Genomic DNA, 16,066 nt, shown 5'->3' with positions numbered 1-16,066 from the left:
CACTTGGAACGTTAGCGGATTTCACAGCTGCAATGTTTAGTAGAAATAAACCCAAAGGAGCCATCTGCCCTCCCCACGCTGCTGCCTTTCAGTGCCCTAGCAACTTCCCAGCAGCCAGCTGCCACAGAAACGATTGGAAAAGCAGGACTCAGTGGACTGTAATGATTGTTATTCTCTGGGAAAGTAGGTTCTCTGATTTGGCTGAGAGATAAAGGATATTGGATGCACTTGATTCATCTGAGTGTATCAATAATATCCAACTTCTACCATTAGCTTACTTGTTAGGATTTGGTGGGGAAGATGTTTCTGTGCTTTTAGGGATGAACCAGGTGAAAACAAATTCAAAGGTTAAGTTCCTGCCTCGGGAATGGTGAACGGAGAGTGTGACTGTGGGAATGTCATCAGATTTTATCTTGTGTGCTACAAATGATGTTGGGTGCTAATCCAAGCCTCGTCAGAGCATCCTGCGTGTAGGTTGGCCCGCTGTATTCCTCAGCCCTTCTCGGGCTGAAGTGGAGCAGGTTCCCTTCCACCCTGAGCTGAGGGTCCTGCGCCGGCCACGGGGACTCATCAGAGAAACTCCAGTGAGGGGACACAGGGCCGTACAGCTCACCATTTGAGCAGTAGCAAGTCGTTTTAGTCCACGTAGTAAACGAATTACGCTTTATACCAATAGACCAACAGATCAAAATTGAGAAAACGTATGGGGTTAGATTACCAAGAGACAATTGGAGTAGGAAGATTGGTTAAAAACAATTTATTTTTATCACATTATTTGCACTGCAGGTTAACTTTTTGGGATTAGTACAGTTGTCTTTTAGAGGCATCAGCTGTTAGTCTAGTTTGGAAATCATATAGTTACATACTCCTTATATGTCTATCATCTTACAAACTTTATCTATCTGTTTCGTGGTACTGAAGTAGTGCTTGGAACTGAATACCTGAATACTTACAAAGAAAGGAGGTTTATTTGGCTAACAATTTTAGAAGCTAAAAGGTCAAACAGATAGGGTGACCTCTGGCAAGGGCTCGCCTGGCTGCATCAGGATGGTGGCATCATGGTGAGGGTGCACTGAGAGGGAGCGATCACACTGTGAGACAGGAGTCAGGGAATGCGGAGAGGCCCATCACAACTTCCATCTAGGCTCTGCCTCTGAAAAGCACTACCCTGTCCACACTGCCACACTGAGACCCAAGCCTCTAACACATGAACCCCTGGAGGACAAACCACATTCAACCCAGAGCAGCTCATACCTCCACTTTTTACCATTTCATGGTATTCTCACCAAAATTGACCTGTTAGCAATGCTATCCCTCATCAATGGTTTTGTAAGGAAATTTGTTCTTTCTTTAGACTATGTATTTAGAAGAACCTTTTATGCATTGTAACCCAATTTATAGATGGCATAGAAAAACAGCCAAGCTGAAGATTGGAATTGGATGACTAAGCATGCCTTTATAGATAGAAGGGGAAGTTAAATGCATGATCTAACATCCTGTATTGTATAAAACATAGCATCCTACCAACTCATCTTATTTCAGAGAATTTCTCTTTGTTCAGCTCTGGCCTCTTAGCTGCCAATTATTTTTGAATGCAGCCTACATTGTCTTAACCACAACTTAAAAATCTGAAAGTCCTTGAGAATAAAAGATTTTATTAGTTTGCGGTAAAGCAACAAAACCAAGCCTTACCTCAAATGAGGTTGTTTATTCTACTTAATCTGAATAGTATTCCTCCACACTCCTCTTCCTCCTCTTTCCTCTTATTCTTTGTTCATATATATATATAACATCTCCTCCTGCCTATTGTCCTAGACACTGTTAGAAGTAATAAATATGCAACCATGTACCATTTTATCTACAAAATTAGAAAACTCCTGAATTCCAATACTTCTGCTGTTTCTGATTATCTGTGTCCTTTTCAATGTAATGGATGGTTTTCTACAAAATGTCTTGTGTGCTCTCTGTCTGTTTTTATGCCTCCAATTCTTTTAACACTGCTTAATCTGGATTCTTCCTGCAATATTACAGTAGAACTGTTGTGCCTACAGTTTCCTCACTGCCAAGTTCAGTTTTCTTTGAGCAGCAGGGTCTTGTATGCAGTTTATCATCAAGGTCCATGTGTGTGTGTGTGTATGTGTGTGTGTCTGTCTCTGTCTCTGTCTCCCTTCCCTTATTCTTACATGATGGTTCTTTCTCCTGATGAACAACACCCATTTTTTCTCAGGTTGTACTGCTATTGTGTGCTCTGTTATTCCTTAGATTTTTTTTCTTAGAATATTTCCCTTTTTACATTTATTTTCCTTGGGTAAACCTTTGGAAAATTGAGCAATAATCCATTTCAAGTATTACCACATTTTGTTTATCCATTCACCCCTTGAAAGGCCCTTGGGTTTTGATGATTGTGAGTAGTGCTGCCATGAACACGGGTGAATAAATATTGATTTGTATGCCTTCTTTCAGTTACTCAGAGTGGAAACCCAGAAGTCACTGCAGTTACTTGACCCGCCATCTGGACCTCTTGAGAGGTTGGGTGTGTGTGGCACGCTGTAACATAGGAACAACAGCCAGCCGTGCTGGGATCCTCACCAGACAGGGGCTTCAGGAGAAGAAAGGAGAATGTCATTCTCTAGTTCAAAATTGAATTGGACCAGAGCTAATATTAGAAAACCTACTTATGTTCTGCAAGACATCTACCATGGTATAGTGTGTAGGCAACAATATACAAACTACCTAGAGGAAATGGCAGGAAAGATTATAAACTAAACAGGGAAAGTGATAATAAAAATATGATAAACTAGTCTAGCCAAAGATCAAGCCTCTACCACTCTAGCCTGCCTGATAATAGGAGTTATTAAAAACTATGAAAATATTTAGTTGATCATATTTATTTTCATACCTTTATGCCTTTTATTTTCAGAGGCACTACTTTCACATATAAAATAATGAAGGAAAGATAAAAGATCTGAAGATTCTTTTAGTGGTTTGGAGTGAAAGTAGTGCCACACGTCCTGATTATATTAATTTCCTGTTGCTGTAACATATGACCACAAATTTAGCAACTTAACACGCATTTACTGTCTCACAATTCTGTAAGTTAGAAGTCCTTACGTGTTCAAGTGGGTCTCTGCTTACGTCTCAGAAGAGCGAATTGAAGGTGCCAGCCAGCTGAGTTCTCCCCCAGAGGCCTTCAGGAAGTTTTACCTACAAACTTGTGCAGATCTTTCACAGAATTTGGTTCTTTGCAGTTGTGGGTCAGTGGTCCTTGTTGGCTGTGACCACATGTCACTATCCATTCCTTGAGGCTACTCTCAAATCTTGGTCCATGGCCACCTTCATCTTCCAAGCCAGCAATACCACATCACATCCTTCTTACCCTTTCAATCTTTCTGACTTCCTCTACCTCCGTTAGATGGAGAGAACTCTTCACTTTCAAAGAGCTCACCGAGGTAGGCCTGGCTTACTTGAATAGTCTTTTTTTTTAAGGTCAACTGATTAGAACCTTTAATTATACCTGCAAAGTCCCTTTTGCCTTGCTACATAATAAGCACTGGAGTGCTATCACATCATATTTGTATGGAGGGGAATCATATAAGGAAGAGGGTTATTGGGGTTTGTTGTTAGGATACTGCCTGATACCTTGATATTGAGGCAGAATTTTTCTCCTGAATACCCCATGCGGAAGTGAGGCCATGGACTAGAAAAGGAAAGAGGACAGGGCCTTTTCGGATCCCTGGGTGAGAAACATGGTATTGAATTTTGCATATGTACCTTAGTGAAGACACTCTGAGCTTTGGTGTCTTCAAAGTACACCCTGGGGGGCAAGCATTGTTGCATCATGGTTTAAGCAACACCATCATCCCATGTGGGCACCAGTTCCAGTCCTGGCTACCCCACTTCCACTTCTGATCAAGCTGTCTGGTAACGTGCCTGGGAAAGCAGCAGAACATGGCCCAAACTGTTGGGCGCATGCACCCATTTGGCAGACCCAGATGAAGCTCCCGGCTTCAGCCTCATCCAGTCCCTGCTGTTAAGGCCATTTGGGACGTGAACCAGCAGACTGAAGATTTCTTTGTCTTTCCATTTCTCTATAACTCTGCCTTTCAACTAAATCAAACCTTTAAAAACAAATGCACCCTGGTATGCCTGCTGCAACTGTGGTCATCCACTGTTTGCTGAAGGCAAACCATTGCCATATCCAAAATGTATCTGTCTCCTCATCACCAGCATATCCTGCCCACCCCTCTAAAAAAAACCACTTTCATGTAATTTCACTCCTCATACAGCACCTTATTAAGGGGACTATGCTCCCAATTTTTCCATTTCCAATAATCTTCCACTTTCTAGGAAAAATTCCAGATCAATTGAGCAAAATATTGACTTAATTAAATGAATTGGCAGCAGAAGCGATTAAATGACAGACTCAACTATCTTAAGACTTTGGCCCCAATAAGTAATTTAGTTTTCAATTAAAAGCATGAAGGGTAAAACCAATTTTGTAATCTTTTAAGATTTAAAACAAGTATGCCTGTTATAAAAAATAAAAAGAGTGAATGATATTTTGAAATAATACTTAAAGCAGTAAATTTTTTGTATATGATAATTATCAACTTTAATCTTTTCACATCTAAATACCAAAATTCTTTTCTATAAAGATCTGCCTCTTAAATTGGTTGTAAATGTATTTACTTTTATAATGAGATTAAAAGTTAAAATTTAGTGTTAGTAGATTCTGTTTTGTTAGCATGGGATTAAGAACAGAGTGCTTAATATGTAAGCACCTTATCAAAGAATCTTCCTTTAAAATGTGTTAAAAGTTAAAACGTTGTGGGCCAGTGCCGCGGCTCAATAGGCTAATCCTCCACCTGCAGTGCCGGCACACTGGGTTCTAGTCCCGGTCAAGGCGCCGGATTCTGTCCTGGTTGCCCCTCTTCCAGACAAGCTCTCTGCTGTGGCCAGGGAAGGCAGTGGAGGATGGCCCAAGTGCTTGGGCCCTGCACCCGCATGGGAGACCAGGAGAAGCACCTGGCTCCTGACTTCGGATCAGCACGATGCGTCGGCCATAGCGGTCATTGGAGGGTGAACCAACGGCAAAAGGAAGACCTTTCTCTCTGTCTCTCTCTCTCTCTCACTGTCCACTCTGCCTGTCAAAAAAAAAAAAAAAAAAAAGTTAAAACGTTGTTTGTAATCCTTACACATGTTAATAACTTTAGATCTCTGGGTTTCATTTTTTTTTTTCCCTTTCATTCCCCTCACAGCTCCTCTACTGTGGTTTTCTGGGGGTCAGCAGTCACAGTTCAATGTGAGGGATGAGTGTGGAGTGTGGTCCAGCTGATAAATCCCAGAATTGTTCTGAATGTGCTGGAGGCTGTGGCACAGCTGGGGTTAAGGTCATGGTGGCCAGGGACTTTTTAAAAAATGTATTTTATGTACCCTTAAGGTATAGGAGGTTGATATGATGCCAATTGTTTGTTATTTTATTAAAACTGATGTAGTACAAAAGGAGCCAAGTCTTTGGCAATCCATTTTACAGCTGCATTTATTTTATTCAGATGTATTTAAGAATGAAGCTAAGTGCCTTTATGCCTCATTTAATATTTTCAGATTTATCTCTTTCCCCACCCTTCCATTACTTCCTACTTAGCTAATTTTGGCACTCCCAGGGCCCGTGTCAAAACTCCCATCAGTTATACATTTTCTGCAGTAAGATGCAGTGATAGTGAAATGCTTTTGTTAGAAAGGGGTATTAAGTCTATCTCCAAACACTTGCATGAGCCAGGCAGTGAATGTCGTGTGTAACTGAAGATAGATGATAAGTCACATTCCTTGATACATGGAATCTGGCTACAACTATCAGTTGTGTTTTTGAAAGCTGATTTTATGATTTTGATTACCAAACCTGTAAGTGAAGCATTTTCTAACCTATTGTTTTAGAGTCTCTTTATTTTTCTATTTTATTTAAGTTATACGAATTTCATATATAGATAGATAGATAGATAGATAGATAGATAGATAGATTTAGGAATATAATACTTAAATGTGTATGTGCTCTTTTTTTTTTTTTAAGATCTACTTATTTATTTGAAAGAGTTATCCAGATAGTGGGAGATACAGGGAGAAAGGGGAGAGGGAAGGGGCAGAGAGAGAGAGATCTTCTATCCACTTACATTCCTCAGATGGCCGTAATGACCAGGGCTGGGCCAGACCAAAGCCAGGAGCTTCTCTGAGTCTCTCCCATGGATGGCAGGGGGCCAAAAACTTGGGCCATCCTCTGCTGCTTTTCCCAGGCCGTTACCAGGGAGCTGAATCGGAAGTGGAGCAGCTGGGACACAAATTGGTGCCCAAATGGAATGCTGGCATCACAGGTGGTGGATTAAACCCACTACACCACAGCCCTGGTCCATGTGTGTGCTCTGAATCACTGCCCAGTACTAAGATAAAGTCATTTAGAAAATGCTTGCCTAACGTGGAAAGCCCCAATATATTTACAACATGGCTCTATTTCAACAATATAGTGATTTACAAAAGTTTTTTAGTGTTCCTCCTTTCCTTTTTTTTTTTTTAATGGCTTTGTTATTTTTTTCCCCAGAAACCTTTTATTTAAGGAATACAAACTTTATGCATTTCATAAGTACAACTTTAGGAACACAGTGATTCTTCCCACTGTACCCCCCTCCCACCCACACTCCAGCCCTCTTCCTCCTCCCTCTCCTATTTCCATTCCTATTTTTTACTAAGATCTATCTTCAATTTTTATATACATATGATTAACTCAATATTAAGTAAAGAGTTCAATAAATAGTATGAAAAAACTTCTCAACAGTTGAGACAAGGGCTGTTCAAAGTCATTGCATCTCAAGTGTCAATTTCCCTTATATAGATTACCTTTTAGGTGCTCTATTAGTTACTATAGATCTGGGAGAACATATGGTATTTGTCTTTTTGGGACTGGCTTATTTCACTAAGTGTGATGTTTTCCAATTTCATCCATTTTGTTGCAAACATCAGGATTTCATTTTTTTTTAACCACTGTGTAGTATTCCATGGTGTACATATCCTATAATTTCTTTACCCAGTCATCAGTTGATGGACATTTGGGCTAATTCCATATCTTAGCTATTGTGAATTGAAGTGCAATAAACATGGAGATATAGATTCTTCAATTATATAGAAACAGCAAAAGGGTTTGTGCTGGCCTCTTCAGTCTCCTCCTTCTGGATTCTCTTGGAGATGAGAGAGAAGGTGATTAAGCAAAGTCAGGGATAGAGAGGAGTTGGAGGGGACAGGCTGTGTGCTACTTTCTTGTTTTATTTAGTCCCTTCTTAAGGACTAGTGCCTGTGAGGTTTCTGCAATCCACCCTGGAATCTTTTATTTTATTTATTTTTTTTATTTGACAGGTAGAGTTAGAGAGACAGAGAAAAAGGTCTTCCTTGCATTGGTTCATCCCCCAAATGACCGCTACGGCCGGCGCTGCGCTGATCCAAAGCCAGGAGCCAGGTGCTTCCTCTTGGTCTCCCATGCGGGTGCAGGGGCCCAAGGATTTGGGCCATCGTTCACTGCCTCCCTTCCTCCCTCCTTCCCTCAAATAAATGAATACAAGCTAATAATATTTAATAATGTCCCCCAAATGATATTAATTCTACAATTTTGTGGAAATATTTATAGGAATATTTTGTATTTGGGGGTGATTTAATGTGATATATTAATCAGGGTCTACTCCAAGAGAAAATGGTAAAGTCAATTGAAGAGAGAAAATTGAAATTAAAGAAGTATTGACTATCACAAAATAGTTAAATATGAGTGATTGTCTAGTAAGAAGTAAAGAGAACTCTAAACAATATAGGATTCGCACAAAGAAAGAACAATGCCTGGCGCTGAGACAGCCTGAGCACGGAATAGGTCCCCTGAGGGCTGAGCTCCAGACCTTGCTGGAGAGGGTAGCCCTGCAGTTTCTGGGTAGCAGGGGAGCTGCCACAGTGTAGTGTAGGTGGAGCTTTCATATGCCCTCTCAGGTCCAAGGGGAAGCTGTTCACATGGAGATGTCGCACTGGAAGTACTGTTACCCAGCTGCCCAAAGTGTGCTCCACAGGAGGCTGCTGGCTGCACGCTGCTGCCATCCTCCATGCACTGCAGGAGCCTGGAACCAAGATGCTGAGCACGGCTGTAAGACAGCACAACAGCCTTTTCTCCCGCTAGGCCTTTCAGCACCCTCTCTCCACAGAGGTTAACATTGCAGCAGCAGTTAAAAGGAAAAGATTTACAGAGCTCTTACCCTTTTTCACACAACAAGCTGAGAAGGTTGAATTTGCAGCTAAGAGGCGATACCTTGGTACCCAGCACACACGAGAATCACCATATCCACTGTCAGAATTTTAACCAAAGTTCTTCAAAAACTGTCACCTTGAACTTATTATGAAAAAAATGAACTTACTGTTTTGGGTATGTTCACCAGCCTGTCAATGTTTTTTTTTTTTTTTTTTTAAGAAACTGACTCCAACGTCTCCTTATGCCACATTTGTGCTTCAACTAATTCTTTGAAATAAAATCATGTCCGTTATTTACAAATATTCTAAAATTAACCATCTTAGAAACCATTGCTCACAAAACCAGGTGTCTAACTTTTTGTTAGAATCGGATTTTTTAGTTTGTGGTGGAATAGCTTACGTGTTACTTTACATAGTGTAGCACCTTAGTTTTTTGAGGTCTCTTGCCTCCTCACTACCCTTAGATTGTAAGGAAGCTCCAGGGGACTGCAGTGGAGCCCTCTTTGACTCCACAGTGTCAACATCTGTCGCATTGCCTGGTACCCTGGAGATACTTGAGCAGATTACTTATCCATCCTTGAGCGAAAATGGGTTACAACAACTCGTTTGTAGGTTAACTGTTTTCACCACTGGAAAATATAAGGAATAGTTGTGATTGTGTGAGACATTAGGTGTAGGGTAAACCATGAATACATGAGAGATAAACCAGTGTAATCACGTATTTGCCAATTATATTAAAAAATATAATTTTGGGCTCCATGGAAAATGTGCAGAAATATCCATGGTGATACCGTACTCACAGGCCACTTTCACAGAGACAGTACATTTTACAGGGGACACGTTTACAAGTTCTGGAATGCAGCCATTTTCAGGAACCAGTGCTAACTGTAATCTTCTGTTGGAGAGACTTATTCCCTTATCGTCATGCTTGCGAGGAGATATTTTCTTGATGTTGTTGTCAGCTTTGTTTATTGAGGATGTATCAGTCTTGATGGAAAAGGAAAGCCTGGAAGAATAATGTGCTTATGGGTTTTGTATGTTAAAGATGTTGATTTATGAACATAGAAATGTTACCGTGAAAAAATGTTGCTAAGGAATTGGAGACTAAAATGATGCCTACTGTTTTAGCATAGTGGCTGGTACTGACTCAGAATGCTTGGTACCCAGTGAAGGTAGCTTAGTTGATGTAAAGGAAGGGCATAGAAGAGAAGACAAAAAATGAGAAAGAACTGAATAGTCTTAAATATATCTGTCTAGTCACCTAACTAAAGATATAGTAACCTACAATTGTTAGTCCCACTTTCTTATTGTAATTACTTTAAAAGTTGATATTTTCTTAACACTCTCAATAAGAATTATCTTTCTCCTTAGCTAATAGTACAATGATTTCTCATTGATAACAAAGAAGTGTAATCTTTATATATTCTTTATCAATCTCATTTCCCTTAGCATCTTTGCTCAGAGGGAAATAACATATTTAATATAATATGAATGAACCCATATCTGATATATACTCACAACAGAAGTTGTGATTCATTCATATTTATTGAGATTTTACTAAGTGTATGACATGGCATTTTATAAAGACTTAATGATTTGTGATTTGCTTTCTGATACTTTGACTCCATTTTATAGCTGGTTCCTTTTAAGTTTAAATTGAACTTGCCAGCACCCTTAAATTCTGAAATTGGAGGAATGATAAAGTGTAAACGATTTCTCCTCCTTCTAATAGCATAAGAAACAAAAGGATATAATGGCAAACCAACAATAAAAATTACAACAAAATCCAATGGGAACACTTGGGTATGGAAGGTAGTATCCAAACCATCTTTATGTTCATTTGCCCTGTTCATCTACGTTATATATTGCTAATTGAAATATGGTAAGCCTGAGAAAGCAAAACACTGTGGATTCTCTGTTGTATGTGAGCTGGAACACTAGGGGACAGCACTAAAATATTCCATCGTTGTTTGTTATTGATCACTTGCATACTGTATAATCAGTAAGGGATTTTACTGTTAAAGACTATTGAATGTCCTGTTGATTTCAGTGAATAGAAAAAAAGCACAAAGAGGAAGATAAGCTTTTTATGTCCACAATTTCAGTCTTCATGAGAGGTTAATTTGAATAATATAGAAAAAGCTCCCAGACTGGTTTTTGGTTGCAAGAAGATAGTAAGGCATGATAACTTAAAGAATTATAAGTCTTCTGCTGAGAGCGTTTTGTTCTTTTATCCTGTTGGAGTAAGTATTTTGCTTGAATTTTTCCCCTAAATTGTTTTCTAGGCACTTTGGAAAGACATGAGACAGGAGAGAGAGCAAGAATTATCCTCAATTGTTGTGATGACTCACGACTTCTAAAGCGTGAGTCTGCACTTTGCATTGCCTCAGAGACACATAAGCACAAAAGTATAGAACAAAGATCATCGGCCTCCTCCCAGCTTGGGCCAGTACCTTGCCCTGGTCTGCAGGTGGAGTCTTCATGTCAGGTAAGTTCAAATCAAGCTGCTGCTTACAAAGAACATGATCAACTGGAGTACAAACTAATATGCCATCATGAATACATAACTCTGTCATAATGGCACAAAGGCAAGAACACAGGAGCAACTGCCTCTACCGAGTGATCTTGCGTCTATCAGAATAACTTTTTGAGCAGCTGTTATACTTGTTATGGCATTGTTTTTGACAAGTTAGATTTTGGCTTGTTGAAATAGTCTAATCTTTATTAACTCCTGAATTGTAGGTAATTTTCAAAGTGTATGAGGGGGGCTATATTCAGCAATTTGTATCCTTTTTTTTTTTTCCTGGTTGAGAGTACTTGGCCTCCTTTACAAATGTGTATTACAAATCAACCAAAAAGTATCAGAAATACTAATCATTACAAGGACAGTCTGTGGGGTCACTAGCCCTTTGGGATTCAAAACCTCAGGTATTGCACGGTATCAGAGTTAATGTTTATTCTCAAACCTAGTCTACCAGCTTTCAGAAATTTGGACTAGCTTTATTATTTTGCACTTATAAGCCAGATGCAATAATTCCATCTGATTTTTTGAAATGATTCTTTTCCTTCCTTTTGGCTTCATACTTCCAAGTTTCCCCTTAGCATGTTGTTCTGTCTATGACATTTATATTCACATATCAAATGTATTTTTTCATGTGCATATATGTTTTGTAATTAATGTAGATAAAATTCTCTTTTTTAATGGCTGCATCAGAGTTGATTGTACTTATACTATGGCTGATATAAATTTATAACCCTGTGGTTCAATATGTGGGTTGCTTTTTAAGTTTCACTTTTATAAATAACACATATATGAATCTAAAGATTTTTTTTCCCTCAAGATTATTTAAAAGATGTATTTCCAGAAGCAGGATTTCCAAATGATAGGTTTGCTGATATACATACATACATACAGATATGTATTGATCACTTGTTATTGATTATTATTCTGTGGTATTTTGAAGATTGTTAAAATGCCATTCATTAGTAAAGATTTTAAATGAGACATCATTTTAGCTCATATGACCACATATTGTTAGATTTAAAATAAAATGTATTGTCATCAAGAAAATCCAATTGGCTACTCACGCCAGGCCCCAAAATGGCAAAGTTGGGAACAAGATGGCTAGTATATAACCTTGAAAAGGTTGAGAGACCTGGTATAGATTTTATCAGTGACTCTACAATTTATCAACCTTTTCAGTCCTGAGTCACACTAAACCAAACACTTAATATATGGCTATATAAACTAGAATAACAGTTCTTTAGTTTATAATGGTACATGTAACTGGAATCTTATTCATTGCTCAGTTGGTGATAGGCATGACATAGATTATAACGTATGGTTCCTTGATGGAGCCAGGGTCACAGCCAGAGGAAGTTCATTTCTTGAGCTCTGAGAGTGCCATCAGGGCACCACCTCCTATGGTCAATGTTGATATCCTTTTAAAAAAATTCTTAAATTTTGAATTTTTCTTTTTAAGAATCCATTTAGACAGCTACTTCTATGTAGACTTTCACCTTCAGATGCTAAAGTCAGTGTAGTATTAGGGGACAGATTCTGTTTTCTTTTCTCATTAGCCAGTCATTTTAAAGATACTTAAATGGACACAATCAAATGTTACCATCACAACTGAACATAACACATAACATTGAATCACACTCACATAAAACAGAGGAGAAGTAAATAAAGCCCTGTGAATGAGCCCAGAAGACTGCCAATCATTCTCACCTAATGTGGCTTTGTTGCCCTCTGTTCAGAATAGAGTGTGCAGCTTAGGGTGGAAATTGAATGCGAGAGCAGTAGGTGAGAACTTGAGGATGTCTTTTGTCCTGTGTACCTCAGTAGCTGAGGGCCTCCAGGAACAAATCTCATTCCTAGTCACCAGTTTCACTACTCAGTACCAGAAGGTTGACTGAGTGTCATCTCTTCGTTTCTTGGTGAATCACAGGCTACCTGTCAGGTAGTGATAGTGGTATACATAGATTTCATTTTCTTCATATAATTTTGCTTGTTTCTTGAATTCAGGAAGAAATGAAATGCCAGGGTCTTGTCTTCCTAGGAGTAGGCTTTCTGTCTGTGGCCCTTTACTTAAAGGACTAGAATGTCTAACCTGCATTCCTTAATTAATTCATAATTAGAACTGTTTCTTTGTTCCACATTCTGTATTTCTATTATTATTGAATTTAGTATTAACCAAAGCAGTGTTTATTTGTGTCATCCTAAGTTATAGCTTCCCTGTTCTGGACCTATCATACATTTGTTCTTTTAGTTAGGTTGTTGAGATTATCTTAGTCTTTAATTTATAAATGTGATACCCATGAAAGTTCAAGAATGCTTCTAGTTCTCCATAGTTCTTATCCTTGTAAAATTCTTTAGGGTTTTCATAAGAAAAAGATCAGTTTTTAAAAAGGACTCGAAGCACACTCTTTTTATTGGTGGGAAAAATAAAGGACAATAAATCTGAAATTTAGAACTGCCTAAGATAAATATATATTTCAGGATTTCTGTATGTGTGTGTATCCTTAGTGTGACACAAGTGATGTATTAACCAGCAGTAGAGTGAACTGTTTAAACAGAAGAATAGCATGTGAGATCTGTGCAGTGAGCTCTTTGTGTTTGGCAATATTTCGACCTTATTAGAATGCTGTATCCACTTTTTGCATTTGAAGACTGCACATAGATTTGCAGAAGGGTTTAAAAGAGAACAAGAAATACAATACAACAATCTGAAAATGGGTTTGATGTGAAATACTAGAGGAGTTGAATTTGTGCAGCCAGACAAAGAAAAATCTTTGGGGTAAGGAGGAGGGTCAGGGTCCTACAGGATTTAAAGGAATACAATATCATATTAGTGATGGGGAACTGCCTTTCTTAGATTCAGCTGAGGATAAAACAAGATAGAACCTGTTTAAATTGCAGTGAGAGGAATTTAGCTTCAAAGTAGGGAATAAACAACCTTATTAAAATCATCTCAACCTGGCAGGAATCTTTGTAGGTTCATAATACTTTAAGAGGAAAAGGACTACTTCAGCTATGGTTGGTAGGTTTTAAATTCTTTGCATTTCTTTTCTGTAAAAACAAAGAAAAGGCTAAACAGAATTACTTTTAACTGCCATAATTAAGGTGCCTTAGAGTGGCCACAAAATGCCCATTTTTTTAATACTGAATTTTTGTGCAATGGGTCTCCCGACAGCTCTGTATAGTTGCTTATTTTTATCTTCACTGTCTAATATGGTAGCCACATGTACCATATGTAGCTATTGAATGCTTGAATTGTATTTAAAACCACATATTAACATGATTATATTTTAGATATATAGTGAAAATAAAATACATGTTAAAATCAGCTTCACCTGATTTTATTTTTTCCACTAGGAAATTTAAAATTACAAATGTGGTTGGCATTTTATTTGTATTGGACAATAGCAAACTAGAACAGGGCTAAGTGAGTTTCTTTGTGAAGGACCAGATGGTAAATATTTACACTTTGCAGGCCAGATCTGTGCTGTTGTCCCAGTACAACTTCACTGTTGAAGCACAAAAGCAACAACAGAATTTTTCAACACATGTTGTTACGTTCCAACAAAACGTCATTTTCACAAAGGGGCAGCAAGCCAGAGCTGATGCACCAGCTGTAGTTTGCCAGTGTAGACTCTGGTTCATCTTCCCTGAACTTAGAGATCATGAGGTACTGCAAGGACTGGCAAAAGAGCACCTCCTCGCCCCCTCCATGTTGAATTTTTCATAAAGAAATTCTTCCTGATTTCTACAACACCATGTGAATACAGTTCAAACGATTGTAATCCAAGTCTTTTTTTCTGTTGGAAATCAGGAAATCATATGTGTTTGGAAAAACACTGATAGAAAAATAAACATAGAAGTTATAGATTCCAATCTAATCAAATGTAATTTTTAAAAATGGGGTTTTCTTTTAATAATGCACCTATACTTGTATGTGCTTCTTTAACGGTGTAAAATTGATCATAAATAATGAGTGCATTTGCATTTATTTATATTCCAGTTGAGCTTTCTATAAATCTATGTGTATATTCTTTTAACCATTAGCCGACCTCAGGGTGATGCCTATTTGGTGCCATTTGCTGAAAAATCTTATTAGGGCTTTATCCTGCTACCCCTCGTAAAGCACAGATGGTGACCTGGTACACCACCAATTGAAAATTGGATCCTATTCTTATCTATCACCTTAGCAGAATAAAAAAGTTCTTTTATACTTTATAACACTAAAAAGCACCAAAATGGAACTGGTGTAGTTTGTAAATTGTGAGATTTGAAAATTTTGTTTGCAAATGTACACACAAAAATATTAAATAATAAAGTGCAGTGGCAATGTTACATATTACAGAGTAATTTAGTTTTTATTGAGCTATCTTTTTATTATCTAATGCATCTCTACCTAAAGTGTAGTTTACAAACAATTCATTGTGATGTATAGGGGGAAATCATCCCTATAGAATGGTCAGATTTTAAGTTTTGATCTGTTCTCTTTGATGTAGTAAACAGCATACAATTATTTTTCTCATGTGGAAGATACTTTGCATCAATTTTATATAATTTAAAGAAAATGCATCTTTATTACTATTATTCACCATAGATGTGCTTGCTTAAAAATATAGTGTTCTCCCTCTGCAAACATTACATTAATTTTTAAGTACTTTAATGAATTCCAGTTTAAGAGTTTCATGCCTAAATGATGTCACCCTACCTAGGAGATAAGAACATGAAATATACAATAAGGGAGAAATATAAACAGCAATTCGCTTTTTGAGCACGTGTGAAGTGATGTAAAATTTTGCTAGAATATACCATTTCTCATAAGCACTTTCTATACAGCTTTAACAACTCTAAGTAAGGTTTCCTTTGATACTTAATACTTTTTAAAATATAAGCACTTCATGGAGAATGTCCCTTTTCTCACTCTGTGACATGAGTTTAAACCTTTTATTTTATTTTGATTAAAAAGTGGCCTCCGTGGCGAGGGAAGCAAGCCTACGTCACAGCTTTGTTTCAGGACTCGTTGAGGAGGTCTGCGTCACCATGGGAAGTGGGCAGCACACCGTTAAAGGGCTCCAGCTGGCCTCTGCACAGTAGCAGCTCAGATCTCCTCACCGGACTTCAAAGCCCAGCTAGTTTCTGAACGCTGCCTGGCCATGCAAATCAGAGGCACAAAGGGAGAACGCTCCCATTTCACGGTGTGCCGCTGGTGTCCGGCCCACGTCGTGCCGCACGTGCCGCCCGGGAGCGCCGGGCGCAGAAGGGCGCTGCTCTGACTCGTGTGAC

General features: G+C 38.5%; 1 protein-coding gene across 1 annotated transcript in view; it reads left to right on the top strand.

The window, feature by feature from the left end:
• The window catches only part of WDR72 (WD repeat domain 72), a 210,518-nt gene that overhangs the window by 45,235 nt on the left and 149,217 nt on the right, over window positions 1-16,066 (top strand). Inside the window, exon 13 of the mRNA XM_062204778.1 lies at window positions 10,551-10,753. Coding sequence (XP_062060762.1) covers window positions 10,551-10,753 — 203 coding nt within the window. The remainder of the gene's footprint in view (window positions 1-10,550; window positions 10,754-16,066) is intronic.

Source organism: Lepus europaeus, chromosome 11, assembly GCF_033115175.1.
Source record: "Lepus europaeus isolate LE1 chromosome 11, mLepTim1.pri, whole genome shotgun sequence".
Classification (NCBI taxonomy): Eukaryota; Metazoa; Chordata; class Mammalia; order Lagomorpha; family Leporidae; genus Lepus; species Lepus europaeus.
This window is presented reverse-complemented; position numbering and strand designations above follow the sequence as displayed.